Here is a 27591-nt window from a genome sequence, read left to right as displayed (position 1 = left end):
GCTGTGTTTGACATTGTGATGGAGATCAAGAGAAGGTCCTCACTCACATGCACATGAAGGTGCTTCATCCCATGAACTGCAGGCGGCGCAGTGACTCAACCTGGCAGAGCTGGAGACGTATGTCAGTCTTGCTCCTTTACAACGTGTGGCTATGGTGGTTACGAGGCTGGGAGCATCGCACCGTTGTCAAATCTGAACTTGTTGAACAGCTGAGAAACACAGTTGGTCACAGGGAGTAAATCTTTGTTTGCAGAGGAGCACAACTCTTCAGAGGTTGGAAGTTTGGTTTCTCTTTAAGGACCTGTGTCCATTTATTGTGTGTATTTTGCATCCACACCTGATCAAGTGTCAAGCTCGCATTACATTCTTGAACCTAAAGCTAAACATAACAGAGTTACACTGGTCATACAGCAGACTGGAAAAAGTCACCAGTAATACAAAAAAAAAAGTTTGGAATTTTACATGAAACGTGACTGACTTGACTGGTCATGATCAGCCAAACCTGAAGAGCAACCTCATGATGGATGGATTGCTTGGCTCTAAAGCGCACTTCTGCGGCGGCTGGAGGGCAAAACTGCGAGCGAAATAAAGATCAAGTCAAATCTCACGTTTGTCCTTCGAGGATGATTAGCCTCCCCAGAGGTTAAGGGGGCGGGGGCGGGGTGAGGAGGGGGCTCGTGAAGGGTAAACAGACGGAGGACCAGCCTCCAGCGCGTCATTCACGCTCACGCTGCCGTGGAGCGCGGTGCTGCCTCTCCTCCTCCAGACCTGCGCTCCGACTTCAAGGGGATATCACTCGTCACAGGTAAGCGCTTTTGCCTTCACACTTCAGTTTTAAACTGAATCTGAAACCGGTTTTAAGGTTGTGACAAACATCGTCCAACGATGAAGACTATTCCATAATAATCAGCAGCATCTAAAAAACACGTTTTAACTTCAAATATATTTGATGACTTCTAATGTTGACGTTCTACCAGATGATATTAATGCATATAATCGAAGTGTAAGCATGTAAAGTTTAAACAAATCCATTTGTTGTGTTGTTCTGCTCCCTCATCATCTATTTGGTTTATTCATGTCATACTTTTTAGATACTATATAAATAGCTTAATTCACAAGACATAACTTCATTCACAGTGCTAGCATTTAATGTCGTAAATAAAATGTAGGTAGTTAAAACGAGTGAATGATTACAGTTTAGCGCAAAATGAAGTCCTTCAAATACTTGAAAGCTCTTCTTGTATACTTTATGATGTCCGTTTCCTAGACAGACAACTTTTGTTAGGTATTCAACGCAAATGAACACGCAAATGTTATGTTTTAAAGCAAACAAATATATATATTTTGTTTTATTCGATGTAACTGATGCAAACGTTTCATTTGTGCAGGTTGGCTTCTGTCGCCCCCTGCTGGTCGTGGATTGAAACGCGCTCAGCCTCCAGGGGTTGAGGGAAGAATGCGCAGGACTATTTGAGATCTGTGGATCTAACTTACACACGTGTGAGAGTGACTCAGTCAAAATGGCCACAGAGTCTGTCCGCGCTGCCTACGCTGCCATGGCCCCGTCCGCAGTTCCTGTGACTCCATCCTCCGGAGGCCTGTACCCCATGTTTCGCCAGTACCAGAGCAACGCAGTCATACTGGAGCACTATAACTTCACCGGTAAGCTGAAGGAAAACAAGTACAAGGACGGCGTCAAGCCCGAGGCCATCGCCTTTCTGCTGGTGTGCCTGCTCATCGTGTTGGAAAACGCTGTGGTTCTCATCGCCATTTGGAAGAACAAGAAATTCCACCTCCCCATGTATTACCTCCTGGGGAACCTGACTCTCTCGGACCTGCTGGCCGGGTTCACCTACATGGTGAACATCATGACGTCCGGCGCCCACACTTTAGGCATGACCCCGGTTCTGTGGTTCCTGAGGGAAGGAGGCGTCTTCATCATGCTGGCCGCCTCCGTCATCAGTTTGTTAGCCATAGCGATAGAGCGTCACGTGACCATGGTGCGAATGAAGCCGTACCAAGGGGACAAACAGGGCCGGATGTTCGTTCTGATCGGAGCCAGCTGGGTGCTGTCCGTGTTCCTGGGAGTACTGCCGGTGCTGGGGTGGAACTGCATCGGCCGACTGCACCAGTGCTCCACGGTCTTGCCTCTGTACGACAAGAGCTACATCCTCTTCTGCATCACCATCTTCAGCGCCATCCTCATGGCCATCGTGGTGCTGTACGTCCGCATCTTCCGCATCGTCAAGTCCAACACCCAGCGCCTGGGCTCTGGCCCTCAGAGGAAAGGAATGTGTCGCAAATCCCAGAAGTACATGGCTCTGCTGAAAACCGTCACCATCGTTCTTGGAGTGTTCATCGCCTGCTGGCTGCCGCTCTTCATCCTCCTCCTGCTCGACTTCTTCTGTCCTGCCAAGAGCTGTCAGGTGCTCCTCAAGGCTGACTACTTCCTGGGCATCGCCATGTTCAACTCCCTCCTGAATCCGATCATCTACACCCTGACCAGTAAGGACATGAGGAGGGCCATCATAAGACTGCTCTGCAGACACTGTCTGCTCACCAAGGACGGGCAGATCAAGAAGATCGGGATGCCCTTCCTGGAGTGCAGCACCAGCAAGACGGACGCTGCCTCTCACAGGCTTGAAGGACTGGAGACCACCGTGTCTTCAGGGAACTTCACCCCTTCCACAATAAAAGCAATCTTCCCCAAGATGTCTAAGACCTGATAACTGGGTTTCAGAACCACTGACTGGACCAGGCTGTTTGTCCAGCGTGATGGGGAGATGTTGCTGCCTCGATCCTCTTCAAATGTGATGCATCAAGACTTATTGCACAAAGATCCTCACTTGAGCTTGTATCTCAATGAGTCCGACGACAAAGACGTACGGAGGTCTGCGCCATGTGAACACAGCTTTTACAACTCCAGTTTGGATCAGAACCACTTCAACCCAGGCAGGGACACTTGAGTCAGAACTTCACGGAGGCTTCAGACAAAGATCTGGTTTTGAGGTAATCTGGGTTTAAAGCAGACTCTGACGGTTGATGTCCGGACTTCTTCCTGTTTGTGAGTGTCGCGATGGAGTGGAAACTTGTCTCTGTCCATTGAAAGCTGGAGCTGCTCCGTGCAGGGACGGACAGCAAGCGTGAGCGCGGGTGTATTTCTTTCATTTGCCTTCAGCCTTTGGCTTTGCTCAAGGGCTGGTGTAAAAGGCATCAACACAACAGCATATTTAGCCTCCGCACAACAAGCCGGCGAGGATTCGGATTGGCTGGATCATCATCAAATACTCGAACCAGCCGTTTGACCTACAACTGTGAGGCTTTCTTTCGACCGCACTCTCTGGTCGGCCTTCAGTTGCGCAGCCTATGTTCCCCAGATAATTAGAATTCACCTCGAAAAGTCTGTGCGCAAATCCCCTGTGCGTCCCCTGCCTATAATGACATGTTGTTACCGCGGCGGAGCATCCACACCCAAACTCTGCTGCCAAAAACATGCAATTTCTGCCCTGTGAGTCTCCACAGACGCAGCTCCGGGTAAAGGACCCTCCCCGACCTCGACCCGGAGGTGAACTGAACCAGCAACCGTGAAGCCACGCCACAGAGAACTGGAACGTCACACGGGGGGAGAGACTTAAAAACCAAAGTGTTACTGTAGCTACAGCGTTCGGATGGTTTTGTAAATAAAGAGAGAAAGTCTATTTACCGAGTTCTGCTTGTACATATGTGTAGCCGCCCATTCAGGACGCATCTGTAAAGTCACTTAACTTATGTTCTTTTTGTATGTGCACTGAATAAACGTGTGAATGAGTTGAACCTCTGTTTTTTTTTAAACCATGACGACAGACTTTTATCACATGCCAAATTGAGTTTAAGCTCAGTTAATGGCAGATGTTAAAGCGTAATTCACTTCTAACAAAACCACATTCAGACTGAAAGATACAAATCAAAGACATCACCAGTAGCCGCTTTATTCTAAACTGCAATTCTATCACGCAATATTGGTCGACAAGCTTACTCAAATTAATATGGGAATAATGCAGCCAACCTGTCATCACCATCCAGTAGTCCAACTGCTGGGTGAAAATACAGATGGAGAGGAAAAAAAGAGGGCTTCATTCAATTTATAATAATATAATATATCATTATTGAATATTTTAGATCTATATGTGTTCTTTAATTTGATGTAATCTATTTAATCTTGGCAGCAAGAAACACTACAAACATTTCAATTGTTGGGATAAAGCCAATACTTGTTCAAAGAATAAGACTAAAGTAAACATCAAATATGATTGCAATTATTTTTCAAGTTGAATCTACAATAATTTATAATCAAAAATGTGATTGAAAAACATACATTTACAGCTAGAGCGGATAAATATATAAGGGTGAAGCAGTGAGAAATATTGCATCATAAGTTGCACTCTGTCCAAAGAGGTGAGCTATTAAGCGGTATATTGTGGTTCTTTATAAGAGTATGAAAAACAAAAAAGAGGCCTGTTTCAAACCATTTTACATCAGAATTTCTCGGCGTCAATGAAGACTAAAAAACAGATCTGCAGCGACCCCTAGTGGCCGATAGCGAGCATTGACCGTGAGCGTTTACAGAACCAGAGGAGTGAACGTTAATATACCTGTATAATATACATTTAATAAAGTAGACATGGCTGTTGTAAGGGACAACACGTGATAGCAACATGACTGGAATCCAAAGCATCTGAACAGAACTTCCATCAGAGCCATCTTTCCTCGATCACTCCTGGCTGATGAGGCTCCACAGCTGGTCGCTCACCTCTTTACGGGACATCACGGACGTGTCGAAGCTGATGGGCCGGGCCAGTTCAGCTCCATAATGCACTGCAAGGAGAGTGACGCACACCTCAGTGATCACAGCAAAGACACAAACGGGTCAAAATGATATATGCACCTCCTTTCAGGACATGCGGCTCCGTGTCGTATTCCCACTTGATCTTAGTTATCAGGTAGAACAACTTGGCGACGTAGCTGAAAGAGAGACAGTGAGAACTGGGGGTCATCTCACTGAAGTGGAGGCACAGAACAAGCTATGAAGACAAATATATGAATGACTCCTCGGTTCCAACTCTGCGTCTTGAAAGACGTGGTTGTTAATGACGACGAAGCAGCACAACTGCTGTGGTGCACCAAACACAGGAGCAGCATTTCAGCAGGATGAGGTTCATTTTCAAAATCCAAAACAAGCGGCAGTGACATGAAAACAGATGCTCTCACAAGAGGCTTCGAAGGACTCACATGGCTGAAGGAATGACCTCAGTTGTATCTTCCTGCACCTCGTTCCTGAGACCCTCCAGCTCGTCTTCACTGCTTCTTAGCATCTCTATTTCTCTCTGGAGAAATCTGGACGGCGAGTTAAGAAAGTGGCACAAGACTTGAGACCAGGAACAGACAGAATGGGGAGACTTTTTGTAAGAACTGGGATTCACATTTCCTCGAGCACATCCCGTATGTAGGCTTTCATTGCGTTGTTGGTCAACTCTACAGACGTGTCTTTGTTGTTTGAACTTGTGAAAACTATCAGGACAAAAAAAGATACTCTATTTCCGAGTCAGTGATCTGGCTCTTGGCTGTGCTCTGCTTCAGCTCCTTCTCCAGTTTCACGAGGCCCTCTTCTCTTGCTTCCTTCTCCCGCTCCAAGTCAAGCAGACTCTGAGCAACAGTCTCCTCGACCTGAGCCATGTCTGCACACAGCACACATGGTGATGACGCACGGACCAAACACAGCAAATCCAGCATTTACCTTTTAACATTTCAGCCACAGCGCTTTGTGTTTCATCCAGTACATCGAACAGAAGCTGGTGCTCCTCTTTCACTTTGATCAGACTCTCAAACTGGCTGCTCTTGATGTAATCCAGCAGAGCATTGCAAGTCTCCTCCAAATCCTGAAATTTGTGGCCTTCTGCCTTCATGGCGGGACTTTATGGGTCTGTCACTAAAAGAAAGAATTACAGGAAAAAATTAGAAATCACCTTCCGCATTTTCAGTATTTGAGAACAAGGCACTCCGTGTTTGAAACGCGGTCTCTAAATCATTCCTCAACAGCACGTCAAACGATGAATTCATCGATAAAACGTCCGGTTTACGTTATTTACATTATACTTTTATGTTATGAGCGAAAACGTCCGACGCGAATATGATTCAACAGTATTTATCACGAGACAGTAGCAAACGATAAAGTTGTTTCCAGTAGATTACGACACGTTCCTATTGGACACAGCAGTTTGAATAAGCTTTGTTTTTAGTAAACTGAACGCAGCATTATTCCAAAATAATCAGTTACCGTGCAGCAGTTTTCAACATTCAAAACAGTCTCGAACGCGCCTTCCGCTCTTCTTCTTCTATGAACCTGGCTGTCACACTATCGCCACCTGGGGTCCTGAAGTGCAACTCCACTATGCAAAGCGTATTCGAACTCGCTTTGTATTTTTCGTATATTCAAGAAAAGAACAAGATATCAGTGAACATCAATGATAATTTTTAAAACATCAATATTTCAATTAATTTTTCCCTTTATTGATTTCCATAGTACAGCAACCTTAGTAGAGTTCTTATTTCAGAGGTACAAATGATCTACTAAATAATTTCTACTGGGTTCTTCATAAAAGAATAAGAAAAATATAAATAAGAATCACAACAGTCACAAAAACAACAGATCAAAGTCACCAACAAGTTTGGTTGAGCAGATAAAGCTCAATGGAAATGCTTTTATTTTGGAGCTTCCCGTTTGGTGAACACATGATCACAAGAAACTGTTTTAGAGGGAAATATAAAAACATTTTGAACCTTGTGTGTGAGCAGGAAATATGTGATCATGGATATTTATTCATTACTGACGCTGTTTACTTAAAAGAAAAATAAACTTGATTTATAAAAGTAGCAACCATAGAGAATATTCTTTTCTGTTATGTGCCTGTGCAGTCGCACATTAATGACAAATATATCTTATCAGACTCCTCTTCCTGTGGCTGGGCTCTTTCGTTTCCAAATCAGAGCCCCAATGGCAAATAAGATAAAATGTTGAGGATATCTTGATCTGTCCAGGATGTAAAAAGCATTATTTTGCTTTCCGCTTCTTCTCCTTCTTCTCCTGGGCTTTTCTTCTCTCCCTGCCGAGCTGTCTGAAGAAGAGTCTTTTGGGGTTCAAGCCGTACGCCTTCAGTCTCTGGCTGCTGAACTCCCGACCACCCAGTTTCACTCCTGAAGGTCGACGTCCAACAAAGCGTTTCGGCTTCTTGGTCCACGTTTTCTCAGTCCTCTTCACCACGTCTGCACCGTCAGACTTCTCCCGCGGCTCCTGCTCCACCTTCTTCTTTTTCGGGATCAGAACCTCCTCCTCCTCCTCCTCCTCTTCCTCTTCCTCCACCGCAGCCAGAGCATCTGAGATACGTTCTCCCGTCGGCTCCTCTACAGAGTCTGGGTCCTTTCCTTCGCTCTGCTTCTCCGCATTCTTGACTCGGTCTCTTCTTTTCTTCCCCATCTTGCTCTTCTCCTCCTCCGACTCCTGATCTTCCCTGCAGGTCGGAAGCGAGAGTTGAACCTCTGTGTTTTCAGTTTCTTGACTAACCCAGAACTACGAAGCAGTCAGGGAGTCACTCACTCTGCATACAAGGACACCAGGACCTCTCTCTTCTTCTTTGAATTCTGCGACTTGATTCTGTAGCTGTTCAGCTCGCTCAACTCCTCCCGGTCAGAGCTGTGGAGAAAACCAAAGCGCAGTGAGACACCAAACCCCTCTGCTGTTCCACACTCCACCAGTGTTTACCGAAACATGCAGGTCTTCTTCAGAGAGGCCCACCGATTCAGGTCCTTGTCGTTCGCTTTTAAAATCTACAGAGAAACACAACCATGTGAGTTCGACATCAGAGACCACACTTCCTCCACCTTTTGGTTTGATCTGCTCAGAGAGAAGATTACAGCGAGATCATTCGCTGGTCAGAGTGTCCCCGCAGGGACGCCATACCAGATCAGCCACCATCGACGTCATCACAGCAGCGCCACGCACTCAACATAGAGAGAATCACCTGCACCAGCTGGACCTTATTAAAAACTACTGCCATCACTGCACCATGAGGAACAGGAAGTAACTGGAGGCCTGGGAAGACGTGTGTCTCACCTCATCCACGGTCAGGCCAAAGTCGTTGGCCACGACCTGCCGGTAGCGGAACCTGCAGGGAAGGTCGTCGATGATGTCCTCGTAGTCCAGTTTGTAGTACTCATCCAAGTACTGCTCGAAGCTCTTCTCCTCTGAAACAATCCAAACAGGACGTCAACCTTCCTTGCTGACGTGAGACGAGCGAAACCACAGAGACTCACTTGGGTCGAACACGGGTTTGGTTTTCATGATGACTTCAGCAAAAAGAGATTTTTTTTTCTTTTTGCCCATCTGAGGCAAATCCATCTTTTTCAACTTCTTCCGCTCCTTCTTCTTCTTCTTGGAGGCCACATGCTGACTGGGGTCGTAGTCTGCATCCATCTGGTGAAAGAGCAGTCGTGTTTGTTCCACTGGCAACTTTCAGGTCGACCCTCTGGGCTTACGATGAAGTCCTGGTCGTCGCAGTGCGGCTGGAATCCCTCTTCTCCAGCGCCCTGCTCCTCTCCTGTCCAGGTGTCCCAGTTCCAGTGATCTGCAGCCAACACCTCAACATTTAAACACCTCCCGGAGACAAATGACTCTTTAAAGTGCCATAAAAAAAATCACCTTCTAATTCCTCATCATCTTCAAACTGAGGTTTTTCGTCTTCATTCTCTCCATAGTAGTCGTCGCCAAAGAATTTCTGCAAATTCAGAAGTATGCCTTTGAAACGGGTCGAAGCGGCACCAAGGAATGACAGAGAGGAAGATGTAGCTGCCCTGGACTGCCCCACCTGCATGAGCTGGTCGTGCTGCTGAGGATCAAAATCTCCCTCCAGGTCGGTCTGACTGAAAGCCAGCTCGTCATTCCCAGTCAGCTCCTGCAGCTTCTTCAGCTTCTCCATGATCTCACTCCTCTTCAGGTTCTTGAGCTGCTTCAGCTGTTCACGTTTCTGCTCCTTCTCCTGTCGGGCACCAAGAGAACTGGTCAGAGTGTCCAACAGTCAAACGCGACCCACTCGGCTTCTACTCACCTTCTCCTTTCTCTCCTTCACCTCCTCACGTTTCCTCTTTCTGCGGTCGTCCTTGGGCCGAACCGAGGTGACGATGTTGCGAGGGTATGTTTTGATCTGCTGAGCATCTGCCTCCTCAAAGCGAAAGTTGTAGCTTCTCTCAAAGTCTTCCTGCCGCTGCAGGAAGCTCTCGCCCTCCTCTTCTGAGTCGTCCACGTCATCTTGGACCACCTCGTCGTAGGTCGGGATCCTGGACACAGCAGCAGAACCTCATCTCACATGTGAAGAGCATCTCGACTCCAGAACAATGGAGATCAATCACAGCGTAAGCTGAAGAAACTGAAGGAAAATATTCAAACACATGACACTTTTTAAAAACCTGCACCACTAAGTCATGCCAAATGTATATGTTTTTTAGGGGTGGGATTCGATTTCAAAAATATTTAATTCGAGAATTTGTGATGAATTAATTTAACTTATTTGCAGTTTAATGGTATAAGAATATTTGCCACAAGAAGCCACATTTTTCAATTTGAATGAATTCGGTATTAGTGAATCAAATGATGGAGCCATACATACATTTAAACAACAAAATATTGTTTATTTTGCATCAGTTTGACAATGGCACAATAAATCACCATGGTGGTTATATTCAAGGTTTTATATCACCTTATTTAAACTAAAGCTCTTTTCATGTCTTGAGAATATTTGTATAACAATTCCAATTTTATAAGAATTTCAAGTCCATTCAGAATAGTGGAAACCCTGGTCATTGTGTAGTGAAGAACATCCCTGAACAAAAGCAAACGGATGCTTCTGTTTGCTTTTGTTCAGGGAGGATTCCTCCACGTTTGTTGTTGTTGTTGTTATCATCCTAGCTGCCACGTGTCTTGTGCATCAGTGGGATCAGTGGAGCAGGAACTCCTGCACTGACAACGGTTCCCTGTTGTCTGGAGAGCACACTGTTCAATTATTGTTTTTGTTGAGATGAATTAATCGTAATAATGTTGTAATTAATAAATCATAATTAACTTGATAAAGTCCCACCACTGTTCTTTTTTAAAGTGAAGACAGAAAAAATAGTGAAGACAAAGAATTGGTAAAAAAAAAAGATGTAAATTATTACAAAGTAAATTGTGTTACATTGTTTCATAATAAATGCATCTCCTTTAGTTTGTGTCAGATAACTCCACAGGCCACTGACTTCAACCTGGAACACACAAATGACTAGCTCCAGCAACATACCGCTCGTCGTCCTCTTCCTCAAGGTAGCCTTTGTTGAGAACATAATCCCGGAGGAAGCACTCCTTCTCGTCCAACTCTGGATCGTTCCAGTAATCTCTGAGGTATTTCTGCAAACAGTCCATCATTAAACGTGCCCCCCTCCTCGCTACACAACACACACCTACCATGTCCTTCACCTCCTCTGGACCCTCGAGCTCAGCCTGACCCTTCAGCCACTCCAAATAATCTGCTTCCTCTTTGTCCTACACAGAGAACATTTCACTGAGTCGGTCAGACCGTAGGTCAAGGAAGGAATACTCACCTTCTCCTCTTGTGTTTTGACCCTCCTGGTCAGCAGCTGTGAAACTTCCTCTCCGGCACTGTCGTCATCCTCATCGCTGTCCTGGATGAACTTCTGGAAGCTGAATAAAAACCCGTCATCAGCACTCAAGACACATTTTAAGAAAACTGAGGTGACAGTGACTGGTGTTTACCTCTCCTTCAGTTGCTTTTGCTCCTGAATGTAGCTGGGCGACGCTGCTCTCTATGAGAAAACACCAACAGTTAACTGGTTGTTACTGGTTACGGAGCGCAAACCTCTCTCACCTCTCGTCTTTTCACAGCCTCCTCATCATCGTCGTCATCACTGTCTTCATCATCTTCATATTTTCTGTGTAATATAACATATCATTTTCATTGTCAGTCAAGTTTTCTAAAGAAATCTACTCACCCTTCTTTCTCCAGAATAACTTTTCGCTCATAATCCTTCAGGTACATGGGTTTAATGGTTGTTTTGGAGGTCGAAGGCTTCACGTCACTGTTGGCTGCGTCTGCAGGATTATGACGTCACCTCAAAACACGACCTTTATAAAGTGATGCGAGTGAGTTTACCCGAGTAGAACTTAGCGTCCTGTTGATAAATCTTTGGATCCTTTTTCTTCAGCAGTGACAACGTCCTGTAAAAATCCCTTTCCACCTCTGGATCAAGCTCCTGTGACATGAGTGAAGTGACATGAGAGTGGAAGCAGCCAAGACTGAAGTCAGCAGCTAACGATGCTAACGAACCACTTCTTCTTCTTCAGAGCTGGACTCGGATGACCCAGATTCGCTTTCATCGGCTTGGTTCCCATATTTGTCTTTCACTGCAAGACAACACGAACCAGTCAAATGTCAGACTAGAATGAAAACACCACGAGTCCCTGCTGTGTTGTTAGCATCCGGAGTTAGCCGAGTTAGCCACGCTCCACACACTCACGTCTCTGCAGTTCTTCTTTCTGTCGATATTTGTCATAGTTCTGGGCGAACTTGGAGTTTATTTTCAGTTCCGAATTCCCAGACATATTTCTAATGTTGTGCGTTGAAAATAAGAAACAGGCGACGCGAGTTCTCAGCCGCTACACACGCACGTTGGCAGTCACCCGCATGGCTTCCGGCGCACCAGCCAGTGTGAACCGGAAGAGGGCGCACTGGGCTTTATCACAGAGGTCCGGGACGTGACGTGGCCCAACTTTGACTGGCTTTAAATCTGAAGCGTGAAACAAGTGGCCAAGTCTCGTTATGCAACCATAACTTCCAGTAATTTGTTTATCAAAGCTGGCGGCACTGACAAAGAACCAAACACACTCGCAAAACATTACACAACACAAAAATAAATACAGGATGTGAGTGAAAACACTGCCAAGACTGAGAAAGCAAGGTGTTATTCACAACCTTACGCTCGGTTATTGCATCAAATATCACAGCAAATGTTCACCTCTGTTCTAACCTACATGATGTGTTTGTGTGGCTTATCTTTTGAAAGCTTCCGCTCTCCTCCCGGCCTTGACCTTGGCCTGCTGGTGTTGACACAGAGTCCAACAGGGCCTGAGCTCGCTTCCATACGTGTGTGTCGCCAGTCGTCACCAGAGTTACAGGTTAATCCATGTCAACAATGTACAGCGCTCTTGGTGAGCTGCTGGAAGTCGCTTCATTGGGGGTAAATAAAAGCTTCAAGTCATCTGATGATGAATGATTTTAAAGTGCTTCATGCGTATGATCTGTTTCCCGGAATCCACCGCAGCAGTGTTTGCAGCACTCCTCCTTGTGAGCTCACTCAGGATTTCGAAGAAATTGTGGGTTCGCCTGTGACGTCTGGACTTCCCAGGAAAAGTGTGTTTTTCATTTTTGTGTAGCCAGCGTGGAGCGCCCGCCCCTGGAGAAGAGAGGGGCGGTGAGTGGGGGGGGGGCTCACGTTTCCAGCCGGGCCTGCATACCACAGCTGCTCCACTCCACTCCACTGCGAGTGTTTAGGTCATACACCCAGCACCACCACCGCGTGCATCGCAAACATGTCGGACTGGGAGGCCTTCCACTGACGGATGGAGGTTCAGATGAGCCGCCTTGGGTTATTATTCAGAATCTCCGGTGGCATGTGAGGAAGTAGTGAGGACCTTAGATGGAGCCCTGAGGAGTCCCACTGGGAGCCAATAGGCCCCAGTGAAACAAAGAAATTGGGTTTATGTTGGTGCTATTAATTCAATAACACTTAGAAAAGGTGGAAAATAATGGAAACGTTTAGAATTCCGGCAGCAAAGTTAGCGCAAATTCCTAAACTAGCATGACTCAAACTCAAAAGAATCTAAAGAAGTCCAGCTGTCTTTTTGTTGGTCAAATAGAAGGAGACAAACTTGTCTTTGTTTGACAGTGATGATGTCATAGCGCCGCCCACATCAATGGCAGTCTACAGTAGCGCTCGCTCATTAAAATTACATGTTATAAAGACTTGTGCTCTTAATGTAGTGTTCAGTGAGCTGAGCTGTTACGTGCCTTTAGGAGCACTACAGCGCCACACACAGGCCCGGCATGTCTACTACATCTTCATAGACTCCTGCGGATCAAGTCTTATGAAAACAATAGTGGAAAAGAGTTTGGAGGGTGTCATCAGCATATCGAATAGTTTGACCTGGATTTAAAAAAATAGTGTTGTACTACAATTTGAAGAGTGACATTTTCTTTGGGAAAAACACAAACAATTTAGCAATAAATAAACAAATTTATTTATGTACAGCACGCATCTGCAAAAAGATACCGATACCAAAACATGGTGAGCACAAATATATACATTTATGAACAACCTATTTACAGAGAACATTTCAGCGAATGTAAAAATCATTTTCTTTATGTACAACTCTCTGCCTACTGTCCGTCGCCACGTGTTGTAAACAAGCAGCGACCTCGTGGAGTAGCACCATGAAGGGAACGGAAGGCACGTACAGAGACACGGCACATCTGGTGGAAGGCTGAGCTTTAATCCTCGGGGAGAACGTAAATGTTCACGTGTCATGGCGCCGAGCGCAGCTCTGCTGGCCACACGTGATTTCATCAAAGCTAATCTGTCTCTCAGGAATGTACAGCTCCTCTTTTTGGGGGGCGAGAGAAGGAGAAAAGGACTCGTTCTACAGAACGAGGCAGGACCCAGGGCCCCCTTTTGACGGCTCCTGTTCATTTGCATTTCTCTGCCAGTAAAGCAGAAGTAGGTCTGTCAAGAAGGGTTGGAGGTGAAACTGGCACAGACACCTTCAGATATGCAGCTGGTTTGGACGTGATCTCCACGGTAAAATCTGCAGTCACAACACCACGGACAGACATCGCCCGTGTCACTAGACTCTGCCTCCGGAAGTGTTAGTCATATTTATTGATCAGTATAAGCACCAGATTATTGGCATCTAAACGACAGTGGTTTCATTTCTAGTGCTCATAACTGATGAGTAAATATCAAAAACAAGTTTATCTTTCATGAATACACTGTTATTTATCAATATAAGTCAGTAATACTCTTTACTTATTTTGTCTCTTAATGAACCCAGTTGCCAATCATCAAGTATAAATCAGAACTTCAGTGAGGACGACAGATTCCAACAGCTGTCGCTGAAAAGGCACATTCAGTTGTGTGATCAGCTCAGAGGAAACGCAGAGAATCTCTATGGTTCCACAGAGTCCGAGTCGACGGAGGACGGATATATACTGTGTCTTGTTTAGGTCAGTGTGAGTTACTCTCGAGTGGATATTGAAGTGAAAAAATAGTGCAAAATGTCACAATGTACCTTCGACTATTTTCTAAGTTTCAGTTGAACGGCTCGTGAGACTCTATATGTCATTGACCGCTGCGACCCAGCAGCGTAGGGTTGACTGTCCACCTCTGTTTGGTCCCCTCAGCTGTGCAGCTCGTGATGAAGTAGTAGTGGTGAAGACCGCGACAAAAGTTCTCTCAGTCTTGTGAGGTAAAAAAACAAAAAACAAAAAGCAGCTCTTGGCGACTGGTCCGTCCCGTCGCCTCAGTTCTCCGTGAAAGCTGGATTGTCTGCCTCTTCGTTCAGACTGACGGCTTGTCTCTGAAAAACAGAGGGAGATTAGCACGCTGGGCTATGAGGGCACTGGGTCAGGGGTCCTTATCGGGTGGCTCCGATGAGGCTGAACCTCTTGACTGCCCGCACGAGGCCTGGCTATTTTTTATCTTATTTATTCTCGTAAACCAACATTAGTTTCTTATCTGAACATGATTTTATTTTGGCTGCTGTATTAATTTTTTGTAATATTCTCCTGCTCATGTCGTGCGATGGACCTTTCCAGAGAGAACTGAGGAACGAGCGCGTGGTTTCCGTCCTTCCTCACGGGGGACAGTAGTGTTAACTCGGGAGGTGTCGTTGGCTCAGTATGGCTTGTGAGGACGCTGCGACTCTAGCAGCAGTCACAGCGTCCTCACAAGCCATACGCTTGTCAGCACTGTTTCCTCTCTGCGCCGCTGCTGTTTGGATAAAACCCGACCGCGGATGTTTAAATGAGGCCACTTCAGGGAGCCGAGAGAGACGGATTACCGCGATCTTAGCAGGAACATTAACTGCATGGAAAATGTTCGCTGTGTGAAACCAGGCTTTTTAATAAACAAGTTCAGGAAAGTCAAACAATGATTCATCTTGGATGCATCTTTACAGACCGAGGAGGAGCTGATTTGCTAATGTAGCTTCAAGGAGGCCAACTGGCTAATGCTAAAGAAGCTAATTTGCAGACGATGTTCTGTGAAGAATGGGAAATTTATCTTCAATAAAAGGAACTCCAGAAATGCTACTTTAATTTTTATATTTTGGAATTTAGTGTCAGGCAACAACATCATGGGGGCTCAGCTGCAAATTAGCAACTGCTAAGCTCTTCGCACGTGTCAACACAGACTTACTTTGGGGTACAAGTAGCCGTCCGTGCTGCCGCTCCTCCAGATGTGGACTTGATCTTCGGTGGTCTTCTGGTAGACAGGGTTGTCAAAGTGAATGGTGTTGGTGTTCTTCAGCCTGTAGTTCCTCCATATCAACACAGCGACCGCGCCGACGATGCAAACAATGGCTGTGGAAGAGTCCCGGGTCAGACCAGGAGCAGGCGTGGAACCGTTTGTGTAGCAGGTCCAAACAACTCACCCAGAGGCAGCACGATGTACAGGGCGATGGGGGTGGTCGCGGCCGTCTGGGTAATGACCTCGGGATTCCCACGTGCCATTTCTACAGCGAGTGTAAACAGTCGTGAGGCGCAGGCAGGAGCCAGAGCTTGTGCTCCTCTCAGCTCTCTGAGCTACTGACCTGTGGCGACAGCTGGAGGCCGAGCTGTGGTCTGAGGGGCGGTAGGTGTCTGGGTCCGAGCCGGGAAGGTCTTCACCACTGGTTTGCTGGTCCTAACCAGAGGCTTGGTGGTGGTGCTGGGGACCGTCGTCCATTTCCTGGTGGTGACTCCTGGTGTCATCCTGGCCGGCACCACTGGCGGAGGGGTCCGGTCCTCGGTCCGCACTTCAGGCTGCTGGACTTCAGGTTCTGCCCCAACTGACAAACACACCCTCATGAGTGGACTTGTTTCAGCTGCTCACACGCGCTCTCAGAACCGGACCCACCTGGGACACACCTCCTGTTGTCCGGGCCCAGCCGCATGCCATCGGGGCACACGCAGGTGTATTTGGGCGGGTGGCGGCCCACCTGCGGAGCAGCCAGGCACATGAACTCACAGCCTCTGTTAGCGATCCGGCACCAGTCCCAGCCTGCAGCAGAGAGTGGAAGAGTCAAGCCACTGCGATCGCCTTTGAGCCCAAGCCATTTCATGAACTCTTGAAAATGTGCGATAATCATGTCACAAAAACGTGATTCAAGACTTGTGAACTTCACGTTTCAATGTCACTCAAGGTCACCGAAGTGCCCACACAGAAGCTGTAAAATATGACGTGCTATTTTCAATGTTTTTTAAGCAAAGATACAAGTATAATAAAACTAATAAATGTTCTCCCGTCTTCTCCCATACCTTCACCTGACCACCCCATACTTTGTACCGATACAGTGTGACAATAAAGAGGATGATATCAGTCGGGATTTATGCCTATGACTGATGATTCCGTCGCTCACCAGTCGGCTGCTTGAGATTGTGGTACAGAATGATGTCTTCGGGGGACGACAGGTGCTCAGCCAGCGGTGTGATGTCACCACCAGTTAACCTGTTGGCGCTCAGGATGGCATTGTTGGTGACGTCGGTCCAGAACACTCTTTCCTGAGAGAGACCAGAGGAGGGTTTGTAACGTCGGCAGCGGAGGGTCGGCGCGTCAGGACGCACCTCAAACACGGTCAGGCCCAGCGGGTGACCCAGCCTGTCTTCGTCGACGATAAGGGTGCGGCGACCTCCGCCCTGCACGTCGATACTGGAGAGGGTGTGAAGTTTGGAGTCCACCCAGTAGAGCCGCTGGTTTAGCAGGTCTGTGGGAGGGGGGCGGGGGTGTCAGGTCAGTCGAGAGTGACAGGAGGAGTGCTTCTCCTCATGAATACAAAAGCTGCTTGAAAGCAGAGTTTACCGAGCGTGATGCCGTTGGGCCACTCGATGTTGTCCGTGACCAGAGCCATGCGATCCACTCCATTGAGACCCCCCTTCTCGATCTTGGCTGGGGTGCCCCAGTCCGTCCAGTACAGGAAGCTGAGAGACATCAAATCCTTGTATCAACACTGACCTCCGTCACCACGCGGCGTCACCGGTGCAGAGTCCTTACTTGTTGTGTGGGTCGACCACAATGGCTCTGGGTTTATTGAGATCCTGCTGGAAGAGAGTTTTCCGGCGGCTTCCGTCGGCTGAGATCACCGAGACGGTGCTGCGGATGCTGTCGGTCCAGTAGAGGTTGCCGTGGATCCAGTCGTAGGCAATGCCTTCAGGGGCTTCGATGCCTTCACTGACCACTAGGGTGTGATGAGTCGGGTCCTCGGCCGAGTCCATCTGAGCTCTGAACAGAACCGGGTTTAATGCTTCCTTGAACATCACAGACATTGGTTTCCCGTTGGCTCCACTCACTTGTAAATCTTCTTCTGCGACATGTCCGACCAGTAGATCTCTTTAGCGGCCATGTTTATGTCCAGAGCGACCACGTTCTTCAGCCGAGGGATGACTCTGGTGTACTCGCTCTTGTCCAGAGTCATTTTTCGGACCTCGTGGCGGTTGGTGAAGAACAGGTATGCGATGGTACCTGCAGCGGTCAGACGGGTGACTTTCAACTTCTTGTTCCGCCAAAAGCAAAGTGAGTCTCTCGCTGCTTACCGATGGCTTTGCAAGCTTTGGTGGCGGGATCCACTTGATACCCCTCCTCACACTGGCATTTGTAGCTGCCGACCTGGTTGACGCAGATCTGACTGCAGGTGTCGGGGTTTTCACACTCGTCAATATCTGCAATGGAATCCCATAAATAAAGCCATTTGTGGGACAAACAAAGGGCGTCTAATCTCATCTAACCAGGAGAACAGTCATCGCACCGTCCTCACCTTCACACTGTTTTTCGTTCACCAGGCGAAACCCTGCTGGACACAGGCAGCGGTAGCCGATCTTGAGGTCGTTGCAGATGTGAGAGCAGCCACCGTTGCTGAACAGACACTCGTTGAAGCCTGAGGAAGACACAGGGTGTGACTCCAGAGAGCGAGAGGATGGGCGAGAGGAAGGCGAGAGGATGAGAGAGAGGATGGGCGAGAGGATGGGCGAGAGGATGAAGGATGGAGGACTCACCACACTCCCTCAGCGGCTCGTCCGACCAGTCCCTGCAGTCTCTGCGTCGGTCGCACAGTTGCTCTACGCTGATGCACTCACCACTACGGCACTTGAACCTGGTCGGCCCGTCGCAGTGGCTCGCTGCAAGGACGCAGTGAGAGACACTTGAAACTGGGTGTTCCACCTGACATTCTGTAACCTGCATGCACAAGGTGCCCTTTCAAACATAATCCCTCCATCTGTGGGTCAAAGGTGAGGAATCTGATACTGGTTTTCACTTCTTTGGTTGGTTAGACGAACGGACACATTTTATGACTCATCGAGGGCCACGGCGGCACAGGCTCTCAGTCATCAACCAGCACTGCATCACATCATGCGATTCTACCTCCTTGTTGTGGAACAAAAGCCGTATCAAATTGTCTGTAGTTGAGTTGTGTTTTTAGGTGGTTTAGCTAGCACATGAAGCTTCACCATTCAAGAGCAGTTTGGACGCCCCTGCTCTAGATGTTCTGGGGTCTGCTTGTGAGAGTTGATTTCAGCTGAGAGGAGGGGGGCAGATCCACCACAGGGGACACTGAGACAGACACACTACAGACTCCAGGTTTCATCTTAAACCCATGGACATGGAACAAGCGTCGGCTGATGCTGGATTAGAAGCAAGCTTGACTGAAGGGAGAATGTTTACCGTTCACGCAGCCGGACTCATCACTCATGTCCCTGCAGTCGTACTGATGGTTGCACTGCAGACTTCCATGGATGCACGACCCGTCCCCACACTGAAACTGATCCGGGCCGCAGGTGGCTCGAGCTGACAGGAAGTCAAAGGTTTCAGTTAACACCTGGATCCATCAGTGACTGGGTTCAGAGACACGTACCACAGTTGGCTTCATCTGATCTGTCAAGGCAATCCGCACCGCCGTCACACTTCCAGCTGCTGTGGATGCACTCCCCGCTTCCACAGTGGAACTCCAGGGAGGAGCAGCGGTGTGTGGCCAGGGGCGTCGACCTCCGCGGCCCGCAGTTCTGGGGCCACTCGTCGGAACCGTCGGCGCAGTCCGAGTCTCCGTCGCAGGCCCACAGCCGCGGAACACAAACCGTGTTGTTGCACTGGAAGGACGCGGAACTGCAGGTGACGGCCGGACAGGAGACCTCATCGCTGCCGTCGTCGCAGTCGGCGTCGTCGTCGCACACGAACGATGCTGACACGCACTGACCGTTCTTGCACTGGAACTCCCGGCCCGTACACTGCTTTGGTGCTGAAGAGGGCGAATATGACAGTCGAATTAGGGATGACTACGGGCGAGGGACCCCCTGGAAAGCTCCCCAGTCCGTCACTCACTGCATCCTTCCTCGTCTGCTCCGTTCTCGCAGTCGGCTTTTCCGTCGCAGCGCCACGAGTTGGGCACGCACTGGTTCAGACGGTCGGAGCAGCTGAACTCCGATGGGCGGCAGGTTTTGGCCACTGGAAGGACAGTGGGCTGTAAGAGTCTAGTCATTGACGTTGGAGTGTCGTTGACTCACAGCATGTGGCGGGAAGTTCGTCAGTGCCGTCGCCGCAGTCGTCCGCCCCGTCACAGACCCATCGCAGCGTGATGCACTTCCCATTTCCGCACTGGAACTGCTTGCTCCCGCATGTCATCAGAGCATCTGTGGAGACAGACAATGGATGGTAGAGACGATCCCGAAATGCTAGCGCCACTCTGGCTATATACACAGAAGCGTTTTTGTGTGGTCCTCAGTCATGACAAGGTGAGGACAGAGCGGGGAGGAAAGACAAAGCCTTCCAACCGCAGGTCGCCCTGCCTGCACATAGAGAAGTTTGGAAATAAAAGTGAACACCACACAATTCAGCAACCATGAAGAGGTGTTTGGATCGACATGTGTGTGCAGTCGTGCAGCAGCTAGAGGATGTCACAACACAGCCAAATAGTCATAAATCTGTGTGGGCGCAGCACGGGGCCGGGAAGGTTTCAAACACATGACCAAACACACACGTGCACGTGGCCTGGAGAGAAGTTGGACCCACAGTCCAGTCAAACAGAGACAGAAGAGCCCCCCCTCCACAGCCCCTGCAGCACCAACTGGAGGAGCCAGGCGCAGCAGACATTCGAGAAATGTCCATTTCTGAAAGTGAATTGAAGGCCTCAGGGGCACTCGGCTGTGGACAGCCACCTGTTTCCGACAGATAACAGCGGTCCCATCAGGAAGCAGCGACACAGGCCGCTCGTGGAGCCACAGCTTCCGCACCTCATTAAATCAGTGAACTTGTAGAGCAGTAATGAGAAACGCTCCGACTCGTATGATTTACGAGCCTGTTAAACAAAGCTGCGCTCTGTCGGTGAGTCAACAGCGCAGCAGTAAACCAGGAGGCTGTTTCTTTTATTGCATATTCACTACTTCTATCACTGAACTATGTGGTATACCACAGAGCCCACATTAGTAATGCTGAGTCAGCAAAACTAAAGTTCCACAACGTGCTGCAACAGTTGAAACCAGGTCAGATTAATGCGAGTTCGCGAGAGTGCGGTTTTTAGTTTGAGACCATCAACACAAGCAAGCGGAACGCAGCCTTGAGCGAGGAAGCGGAGGCGATAAAGCTGAGGAAGATAACTGTCCCTACAGTTTCAAAAAGGAAGGAGGATCAGGAGAAGCTGATGATGAAGTGGAACGTGTGCCTTCACTGACAGTGACCTATCATGGGACCTGCAACTGCCATTATGAACTCTGCTGTTGTTACACAAGGTACGGATAACAGGGTCGCGACAACATTCATCGCCATGTCAAATCTGCCTTTCATCCGATTCCACAGAAGACAAAACAAACAGACCCATCCCGGGAAAACGTGTTGTCCAGACCTGGGTTCATTCCGTCTATTTACTCGCCTTGGCCCGAAGTTCGGACTGCGAACCATCGATCGGCTTCAAAGCACGGCGGGAGATGGCCACAGTCTTCATATGGAGCTGTGCGGACGTGCCCTCCAGCCAATAGGAAAGACCGTCTGACCTACTTTACATTCAACTGATGCTGTATGTTTCCCAGCAAGTCATTTACACACAGTGATCGGTAATTACACAGTAATAAACGAAGGCCATGCATCACAAATACACTAAACTGCCCAGTAATTAACTGCAGTCGAAAAGATTGACTGAAATTTTTTTTTCTACATTCATGAGCTTGCTAGCTAAAACACAACAAGACCTGTGAGTGTGAACACCAGATTTACAGAGCGATGTTTTTATCAATAAACATTTCTGACAGTTTCTCATTTAGTTCTGTGTTATACAGAGACACTTTTGTCTCGACTCAGCTTTACAACAGTAATAATAATACATTTTACAAACTTAGTTGAGAATACAAGAGTCGCACAACTACTTTAGAAGACTAGTGAGAGAGTAGTGGTCGGGAAAATGACAGAATAAATCTTCATTTCTGCAAGCAGGTGGATGCGTTTTACCGTTTGCCTGACCTTAATAGTGTTGCTCAACCAGTGTAAAACCTCACAGGTATGTAATGCAACGAATCTAAACTCAAGTAAGAGCGTGAATGACGAGTAAAAATCTAAGAACCATATGTTTTGGACACGCGAATCCCCTGCTGCGCAAACGCATCACGTCAGTTATGATTGGTATTTTGGGGCGCACGGTTTGAGAGTGGCCTTCACCAGATCATAATTTTATGTCTGTCATTCGGATGTCTGCGACCAGTTGTCAACTGGTTGTAACACGTTTCACCACACGATATTCCCAGAACCGGCGCTGGGAACAGGTCTGGCGATGACTTCACGCCTGTGTGTGTGCGCGCGTGTGTGTGGCCAAACGTGCCCGGTGCAGAGGAGGAGGTGGGAGTGGGGGGGAGGCAGGAGGGTCACAGGAAGACAAACCCTGCTGTTGCATCATGGACCCTCATTCGTGAAATGAAACATTAATATCAGATAAATATTTAATTCCGAACCTCCTTCTGTTCTGCCTCCGGACCCGCGCTTGACAGCGCTACAAGACTCGCGCTGCTCAAATCTGATTGGCTGATCATCCAGAGCGCCAGTCGATGAACAACACAAAGAATTTTCATTTTGACTGATGGGAGCAGAAGCGGCCTCCTTATTGTCAATAAAAGCGGCTGAGGTGAGTGGATCGGCGATGAGACGCATCATATAGAAACGTCTCAAGTTCAGACGGGGAGATTTGACCTACATTCCGGGAAGCGCGCCCCCCCCGCCCCACGCCCCACCGACCCCGTCACCCCACATCAGCAGCCGCTGACAGCGCTCCGGCGCGCATCGCTCCGAGCGCGCCACGTTTTCACTCAATCGCTCTGAAACATTTCAACAAATTGAAGCAGTCTCTCGGGCGTATTTTCAACTCACTCGTGTGAAGCGCAAAAAGGATGAGAAGCGCCGCAGATGAGTGAAAGCCGTCCATTTTCATCCAGAAACACTGGAGAGAAAAAAAAAACACGCTCCTGGTTCCGAGAAAGATGCTTCAGCCGGAGGTTCTGCTGATCCACACTGTAATGTTTGGCAACAAAACCAGGTTCCCCCATTTCAATGTGGTCAGAGCGGGTGGGCGGGGCCCGGGGGGGACCCTCGAGGGGGCAGGGGGCGGAGTCTGGAGTGGTGTGATTTCGGAGGCGCAGAACCGCAACAATTAGGGAGGCGGGGCCCAGAGCAGAGCTGGAGTTGAGCATGAGAGTAACCCTTTCATGGGTATGGACGTGGTGGACTGAGGGGAGAAGGAGCCGCTAGATCGACCGTGAACCTGTTGGTTTTGGCTCCGGCAGCGCTAAACTTTAGCAGACAAACAAGAGTGTGAAGTCCAGAGAGCGGCCGCACTGACGTCTGCTTCTGAAGAGATGAAGTAGTCCAACGGTTGAGGAGCATTGCATGGAATAAAGAGCTTGACAGTTTGGCGTTGAGGTGACAAAACGGGTTCAAACAAGTTGATTCTTGCCGGGGTTGCATCATCCTGCCATTGAATGGAAAGCGCCGCTGGTTTGGGTCATGCACCGTCCCACCAGGAAACGCTTGGCATTTTTGTGTCACAAAGAACGTTTCAGCAGGTCAAACACACCTTGTCGAGCAGGAGTTTAGTTTAGCAGCTCCAACATCCGGGAGACACTCAGGGTAGAAAGCAGAAAGTGACTCGGATGTCCTTCAAGGACATGGGGTTGGGTGGTCTGCAGAACATGTCAGGTTCTGAAGAAAGGTTGAATCGATGAATGTCTATTTCTCACCTCAAGTTGGAACTTGGGACCAAAACTGGCCCTTCAAGTCATTTCAGGCAGCGCCTAGCTAGCGGCGTTTAGTTCAGAATAAAGCCTAACGCTAAAGTCGAGTGCGCCAATGTTGATACCGTGACCAAGAGAGCGGGATTATAAATGTCAGAAGTTAATCTGGAATCTCCAGAAACAGTCGGGAGGAGAGACGCCAAAGCAGGAAGAGGCAAACCACAGCTTATGCTCAACACTGATGTTGCATGATGTCCATGACTTTTCTGGACTATGATTCTAACGTGAGAGTGACTTCGGCAGCAGCTTTACAGCGGTGTCAGCGCCATATCTGCAGTTGTATTTCTGACCAGGTTTATGCTCCAAAAGGGTGTAAAATCAGCAGATAAAACCCATAAAGTGGGATGGTATCGGAGGCTGTTTGCTCCCATCTGACCATGTGACTTCTGGTTCAAGGTCATCCCAGGGGTCCGGAAGATAGTTTACGACAAGATTAAAGCCGCTTTGCCGCTCAGGCCTGTTTTGGGCTGGAAAGGAATTTCATGATAGTTTATCTGTTGAACTGTGTCACGAGAGGGAGGGATGAGAGGAGCCCAGATGGGAAGGAAACCAGTGAAACGACCCGCGAGGGCCACATCAGCCACACCGGCTTATCACCAGCATGTCAACGGACGAGGAAGTAGTGGCAGGAAATTGGATCATCTGCTGCTGTCACATCTGAATGTATAGCAGAGGGATGAGCATCAGTGCCCTCAAATGTCAGGAGTCTCTTGGCTAATGAAGCACTCTGGTTTCCTCCCACAGTCCAAAAGGCTGGAAGTTTTGGTGAGGCTGAGGCAGGCGGAGTGAGGGGTGTTTGCTGACGACCTGGACCTGGGTAGCTGGGATCGTCTCCAACCCCCTGCCACTCCAGAACTGTGTGGGTCAGAACAAACCTGTCTGGTCTGTCTGTCAACAAGAGGGCGCTCAGCCTGCAACCTTGTGTGGTGAGTGTCAATCCCCTGGACACCTTTTCATTCAGTTTGGGTGTCAAAGTCGGGGACCGCAGGTCATTTGCGGCCCGCGTGATGCAGTTTTGCGGCCTGCCACTGGGTGCCCAAGTTAAGCAAGTGCTAGGTCAAGAACCGTCAAAACAAGCATGAAGCAGAGGGCAAGTGAGAGCTTTCAGTCCTGCAGTGCATGATGGGACGCCTCAAGACTTGTGGTCTCTTTTTAAAGGAGCCAGTGTGTCAAGAGGCTCACATTGACATAAGCTAGGATTCATGCAAATAAACAACCTCCCATGAAGCAAAATGACCAATGACACGGGGCAAAACCAAGGACCCTGAACTCCGCCAGACACTTGAGTCTGAGACCCTTTTCCAGCCCAGCTCCACCCTGGTTTAGGAATGTCTCAGTATCAAGGACGCGGGGAAAAGGACGGTCGTGGGGTCGGGATAAAGGGCCACTAGTTGAAGCCAAAAACGTTGGAAAATACAGTGATTTATTATGAGAGAAAATCAACGACACACAGGAGAATATGATGTTTCCATCGCCACGGTGACAGATGGCACGTGGACCCCGCATCTCCCTTCTGAGATAAAGAGGCACAAAGTCGCTCTGCGACCACTCTTCCGCTCCTTTATTGACCGAAGCCCACCTTATCTCTGCACCACTCCCGCAGAGGTCAAACACAACTCTGGAATTCTCAGCTCGTGCACGACACGTCCCAGAGGCATCGACGCGGCAGATATTAGTGAGGACGACGTCAAACCCACTCGCCCCCCAAAACCTCCCCACTCCCACCCCGGTTCTGTCTCTCTCAGAACACACCCTGAGGTCTGAAAGCCAGGGGAAGTCGCCACGCCCTTCCTCCTCTTCAGGTTCTTCCAGTTGGTGACCCCATGGCCCGAGGGTCAAATCAGGTTCTCCCTGAAGCGGACGAGCACGTTTTCTGGCACTCGCCCGGTGAGTGGGAGTCGAGTGGGCCGTCCTTGAAATCTGAGAAGACTTCTGGTCCGACGTCGGGACAGAAACCCACACACACTTCCACTGAACTACGACGGAGGGAGGAAGCTCACTCAGGTCCGGTTGGTTGAGCCAGTCGGGCCTCATTTCTGCCGCGACGTCAGGCCTCTGCTGCTGCAGTACCAGCCATGTCCTCTGCAGGACTCACAATGACCCGCAATACTTGAGCTCCTCTCCTGCACCAGCATGCTAGCAACACTTTTCTCAGATGAAGCGTCCACTGCTCTGTGGTTCGAGTGGAACGTGACTCGGCTGCCACACTACTTCTGTCGGACTGAAACCTCTCATCGTTCAGAATGAGAGAGCAGTGACCTTCCAGTAGGGGGCGGATTTTCAGAAACTCAGCAGCTTTAAGATCACAATTATCATTGAATTAAAGGGATTTACTCCATAACCCTAAGCTGTCCTTGAGTCTGTGACTCATTCATGTCCTAAATTACACCCGTTATACTTCTGGATCCAGACAGTAATGAAAGACTTAATGGATCTTTAACCCGTTGTTGACATTTCCTGGATATTTTAAATAAATGTGATTTATTTTTAGCCATTTTGCCAACAGGTGAATCAAGTGTTGCTCAGTTCAAAGTCACAGGTGTCCACCATCGGCCTGTGTAAAATAGTTTGAGCGAGGCAGCCATTTTGTGTACTACAACTTTAAAATGACATTTACAATTTTATTTTGATGTGAAGCTTCTCTGTATCTGTGAGATTTGAGAGTGAAACGTGGAGGTGGGAGCGCCGGTATGAGCTGGAGCACCTGGACCACCTCCTGTCACCACCTTGACTGAACAAAAGAAGGAATGCCCCACACCAGTGAAGAAGTCCACCTCCAGGTTCATATCTCCAGGTGAAAATGAAGGAATGGAAGAGCTCAGTTCTGTGGTGGGAACACGTCTCCACTCCACACTGGGAGGAATTTCACATCCAAAACTAACAGCCTCTGTTTGTTCAGGTGTGGCTCATCCACAGTGCCGAGGTTCTGACCGCCATCATAGGATGTGCGAGGCCAAGAGCAGAACCCCGGGGGCGGTGGTCCAACTGGTCCCACCTCCTGAGCTTCTGGAGGTTTGTGTTTTCATTTCAGAGTGAGATGTTTGGAGTGAGATTGGGGGGTCGGAGGGCTTGCACGACTCCCACCTCAGAAGTCTGTTGCTCAAACCCGCTCCACGTGTGTAGAACGGTCACGTGAGCAGCCGTTTATCACGTGAAGCAAAGCACCGCACGGATCTGTTAGAAATGACTGACAGCAAAGATCTAATCATCGCTTGTAAAAATGATAATTATATTTCTGTAAAATTTTTTTGACACAAGTTGGGACAGGAAACGATTCAACTTGGACTTGATCCAGGTCCGGAGGGCCTGACACGATCCGGTGGCACAGTTTTGAAGAGCACCAGCTCGCCTCAGGTGAGAAGGTCACACCTCATATTCCGAGCACAACTCGTGTGCAAAATGACTAATGCGATGGAACGAAACTGGAAATGAAACTCAAGAGGAGAAACGTGCGTATCATACAGGAAATATGACTCATACAAGCCGGGACAGCGCCCTCTGGAGGGCTAGTCTCGCTACCACAAATGGTAAATGGTTCAAAGGTAACGTCTCTCACCAGGGGGCGCAGCTTCATGGCGGAGTGTTGCAGGTCCCACGGTGGTTTGGTTTCCCACGGTGAAAAAAAGTAAACGAAGAACTAGACTCACTGTCTGCAGGTGTGTGTGTGTGTCTCTCTCCTCACCGAGCTTCGCTGCACTGAGTCAAAGAACTTCCTCCAGTTTAAAATTGCGTCGAATGTGTCTGGAATTTCAGCGTTCACTCGCTAACTAAACTAGTTTCTTCACCGCCTGTAGGTGTGGAAAGGGTTTTTGGTGAAGCCAACTTTGTTAAAGTAGTCAAAATCCACATTTAGCTCGTAACATCAAAGCTATGCAATCGCTTGAGACCACTTCCGTCTAGGTTATGGAATCCCCGGAGGGCCAAAAAAGAAATAATGCTGGAAATG

General features: G+C 48.5%; 4 protein-coding genes and 1 non-coding gene across 6 annotated transcripts; 1 reads left to right on the top strand and 4 right to left on the bottom strand.

Moving 5' to 3' along the window:
• Positions 1–734: 734 nt before the first annotated feature.
• Positions 735–3799, top strand: s1pr5a (sphingosine-1-phosphate receptor 5a). Its single transcript, XM_053852266.1, has 2 exons — positions 735–805; positions 1389–3799. Exon 2 carries the CDS (start codon positions 1521–1523, stop codon positions 2724–2726), a length of 1206 nt encoding a protein of 401 aa, XP_053708241.1. The 5' UTR covers positions 735–805; positions 1389–1520; the 3' UTR covers positions 2727–3799.
• Positions 3800–3933: 134 nt separating this feature from the next.
• spc24 (SPC24 component of NDC80 kinetochore complex) lies at positions 3934–6384 on the bottom strand. Its single transcript, XM_053852268.1, has 6 exons — positions 6314–6384; positions 5774–5965; positions 5570–5714; positions 5269–5373; positions 4925–5001; positions 3934–4854 (listed from the first exon to the last, which is right to left on the bottom strand). Exons 2-6 carry the CDS (start codon positions 5940–5942, stop codon positions 4751–4753), a joined length of 600 nt encoding a protein of 199 aa, XP_053708243.1. The 5' UTR covers positions 5943–5965; positions 6314–6384; the 3' UTR covers positions 3934–4750.
• Positions 6385–6546: 162 nt separating this feature from the next.
• kri1 (KRI1 homolog) lies at positions 6547–12543 on the bottom strand. The gene is made up of 18 exons (XM_053852265.1): positions 11596–12543; positions 11406–11482; positions 11232–11331; positions 11071–11170; positions 10947–11010; positions 10835–10884; positions 10663–10762; positions 10526–10603; positions 10362–10468; positions 9138–9366; positions 8898–9068; positions 8732–8807; positions 8569–8657; positions 8347–8506; positions 8147–8277; positions 7796–7860; positions 7631–7726; positions 6547–7544 (listed from the first exon to the last, which is right to left on the bottom strand). The coding sequence occupies exons 1-18, from the start codon at positions 11678–11680 to the stop codon at positions 7088–7090; spliced, it is 2235 nt and encodes a 744-aa protein (XP_053708240.1). The 5' UTR covers positions 11681–12543; the 3' UTR covers positions 6547–7087.
• LOC128751701 (Z30 small nucleolar RNA) lies at positions 7928–8025 on the bottom strand. The gene has a single exon (XR_008413278.1). It is a non-coding gene; the product is annotated as a Z30 small nucleolar RNA (small nucleolar RNA).
• Positions 12544–13370: 827 nt separating the features above from the next.
• Positions 13371–27562, bottom strand: ldlra (low density lipoprotein receptor a). 2 transcript variants are annotated; one of them, XM_053851361.1, is made up of 18 exons: positions 27202–27562; positions 19884–20009; positions 19702–19824; positions 19238–19618; positions 19048–19170; positions 18381–18503; positions 18143–18262; positions 17922–18047; positions 17679–17850; positions 17383–17610; positions 17191–17309; positions 16956–17095; positions 16751–16892; positions 16249–16392; positions 15944–16180; positions 15785–15865; positions 15550–15713; positions 13371–14710 (listed from the first exon to the last, which is right to left on the bottom strand). In XM_053851361.1, the coding sequence occupies exons 2-18, from the start codon at positions 19999–20001 to the stop codon at positions 14654–14656; spliced, it is 2598 nt and encodes an 865-aa protein (XP_053707336.1). In that variant the 5' UTR covers positions 20002–20009; positions 27202–27562; the 3' UTR covers positions 13371–14653. The 2 variants fall into 2 exon arrangements, with proteins under 2 accessions (XP_053707336.1, XP_053707335.1); XM_053851360.1 differs by lacking the exon at positions 27202–27562 and adding an exon at positions 22726–22886.
• Positions 27563–27591: the final 29 nt, after the last annotated feature.

This window comes from Synchiropus splendidus, chromosome 19, assembly GCF_027744825.2.
Source record: "Synchiropus splendidus isolate RoL2022-P1 chromosome 19, RoL_Sspl_1.0, whole genome shotgun sequence".
In the NCBI taxonomy this organism is placed as follows: Eukaryota; Metazoa; Chordata; class Actinopteri; order Syngnathiformes; family Callionymidae; genus Synchiropus; species Synchiropus splendidus.
This window is presented reverse-complemented; position numbering and strand designations above follow the sequence as displayed.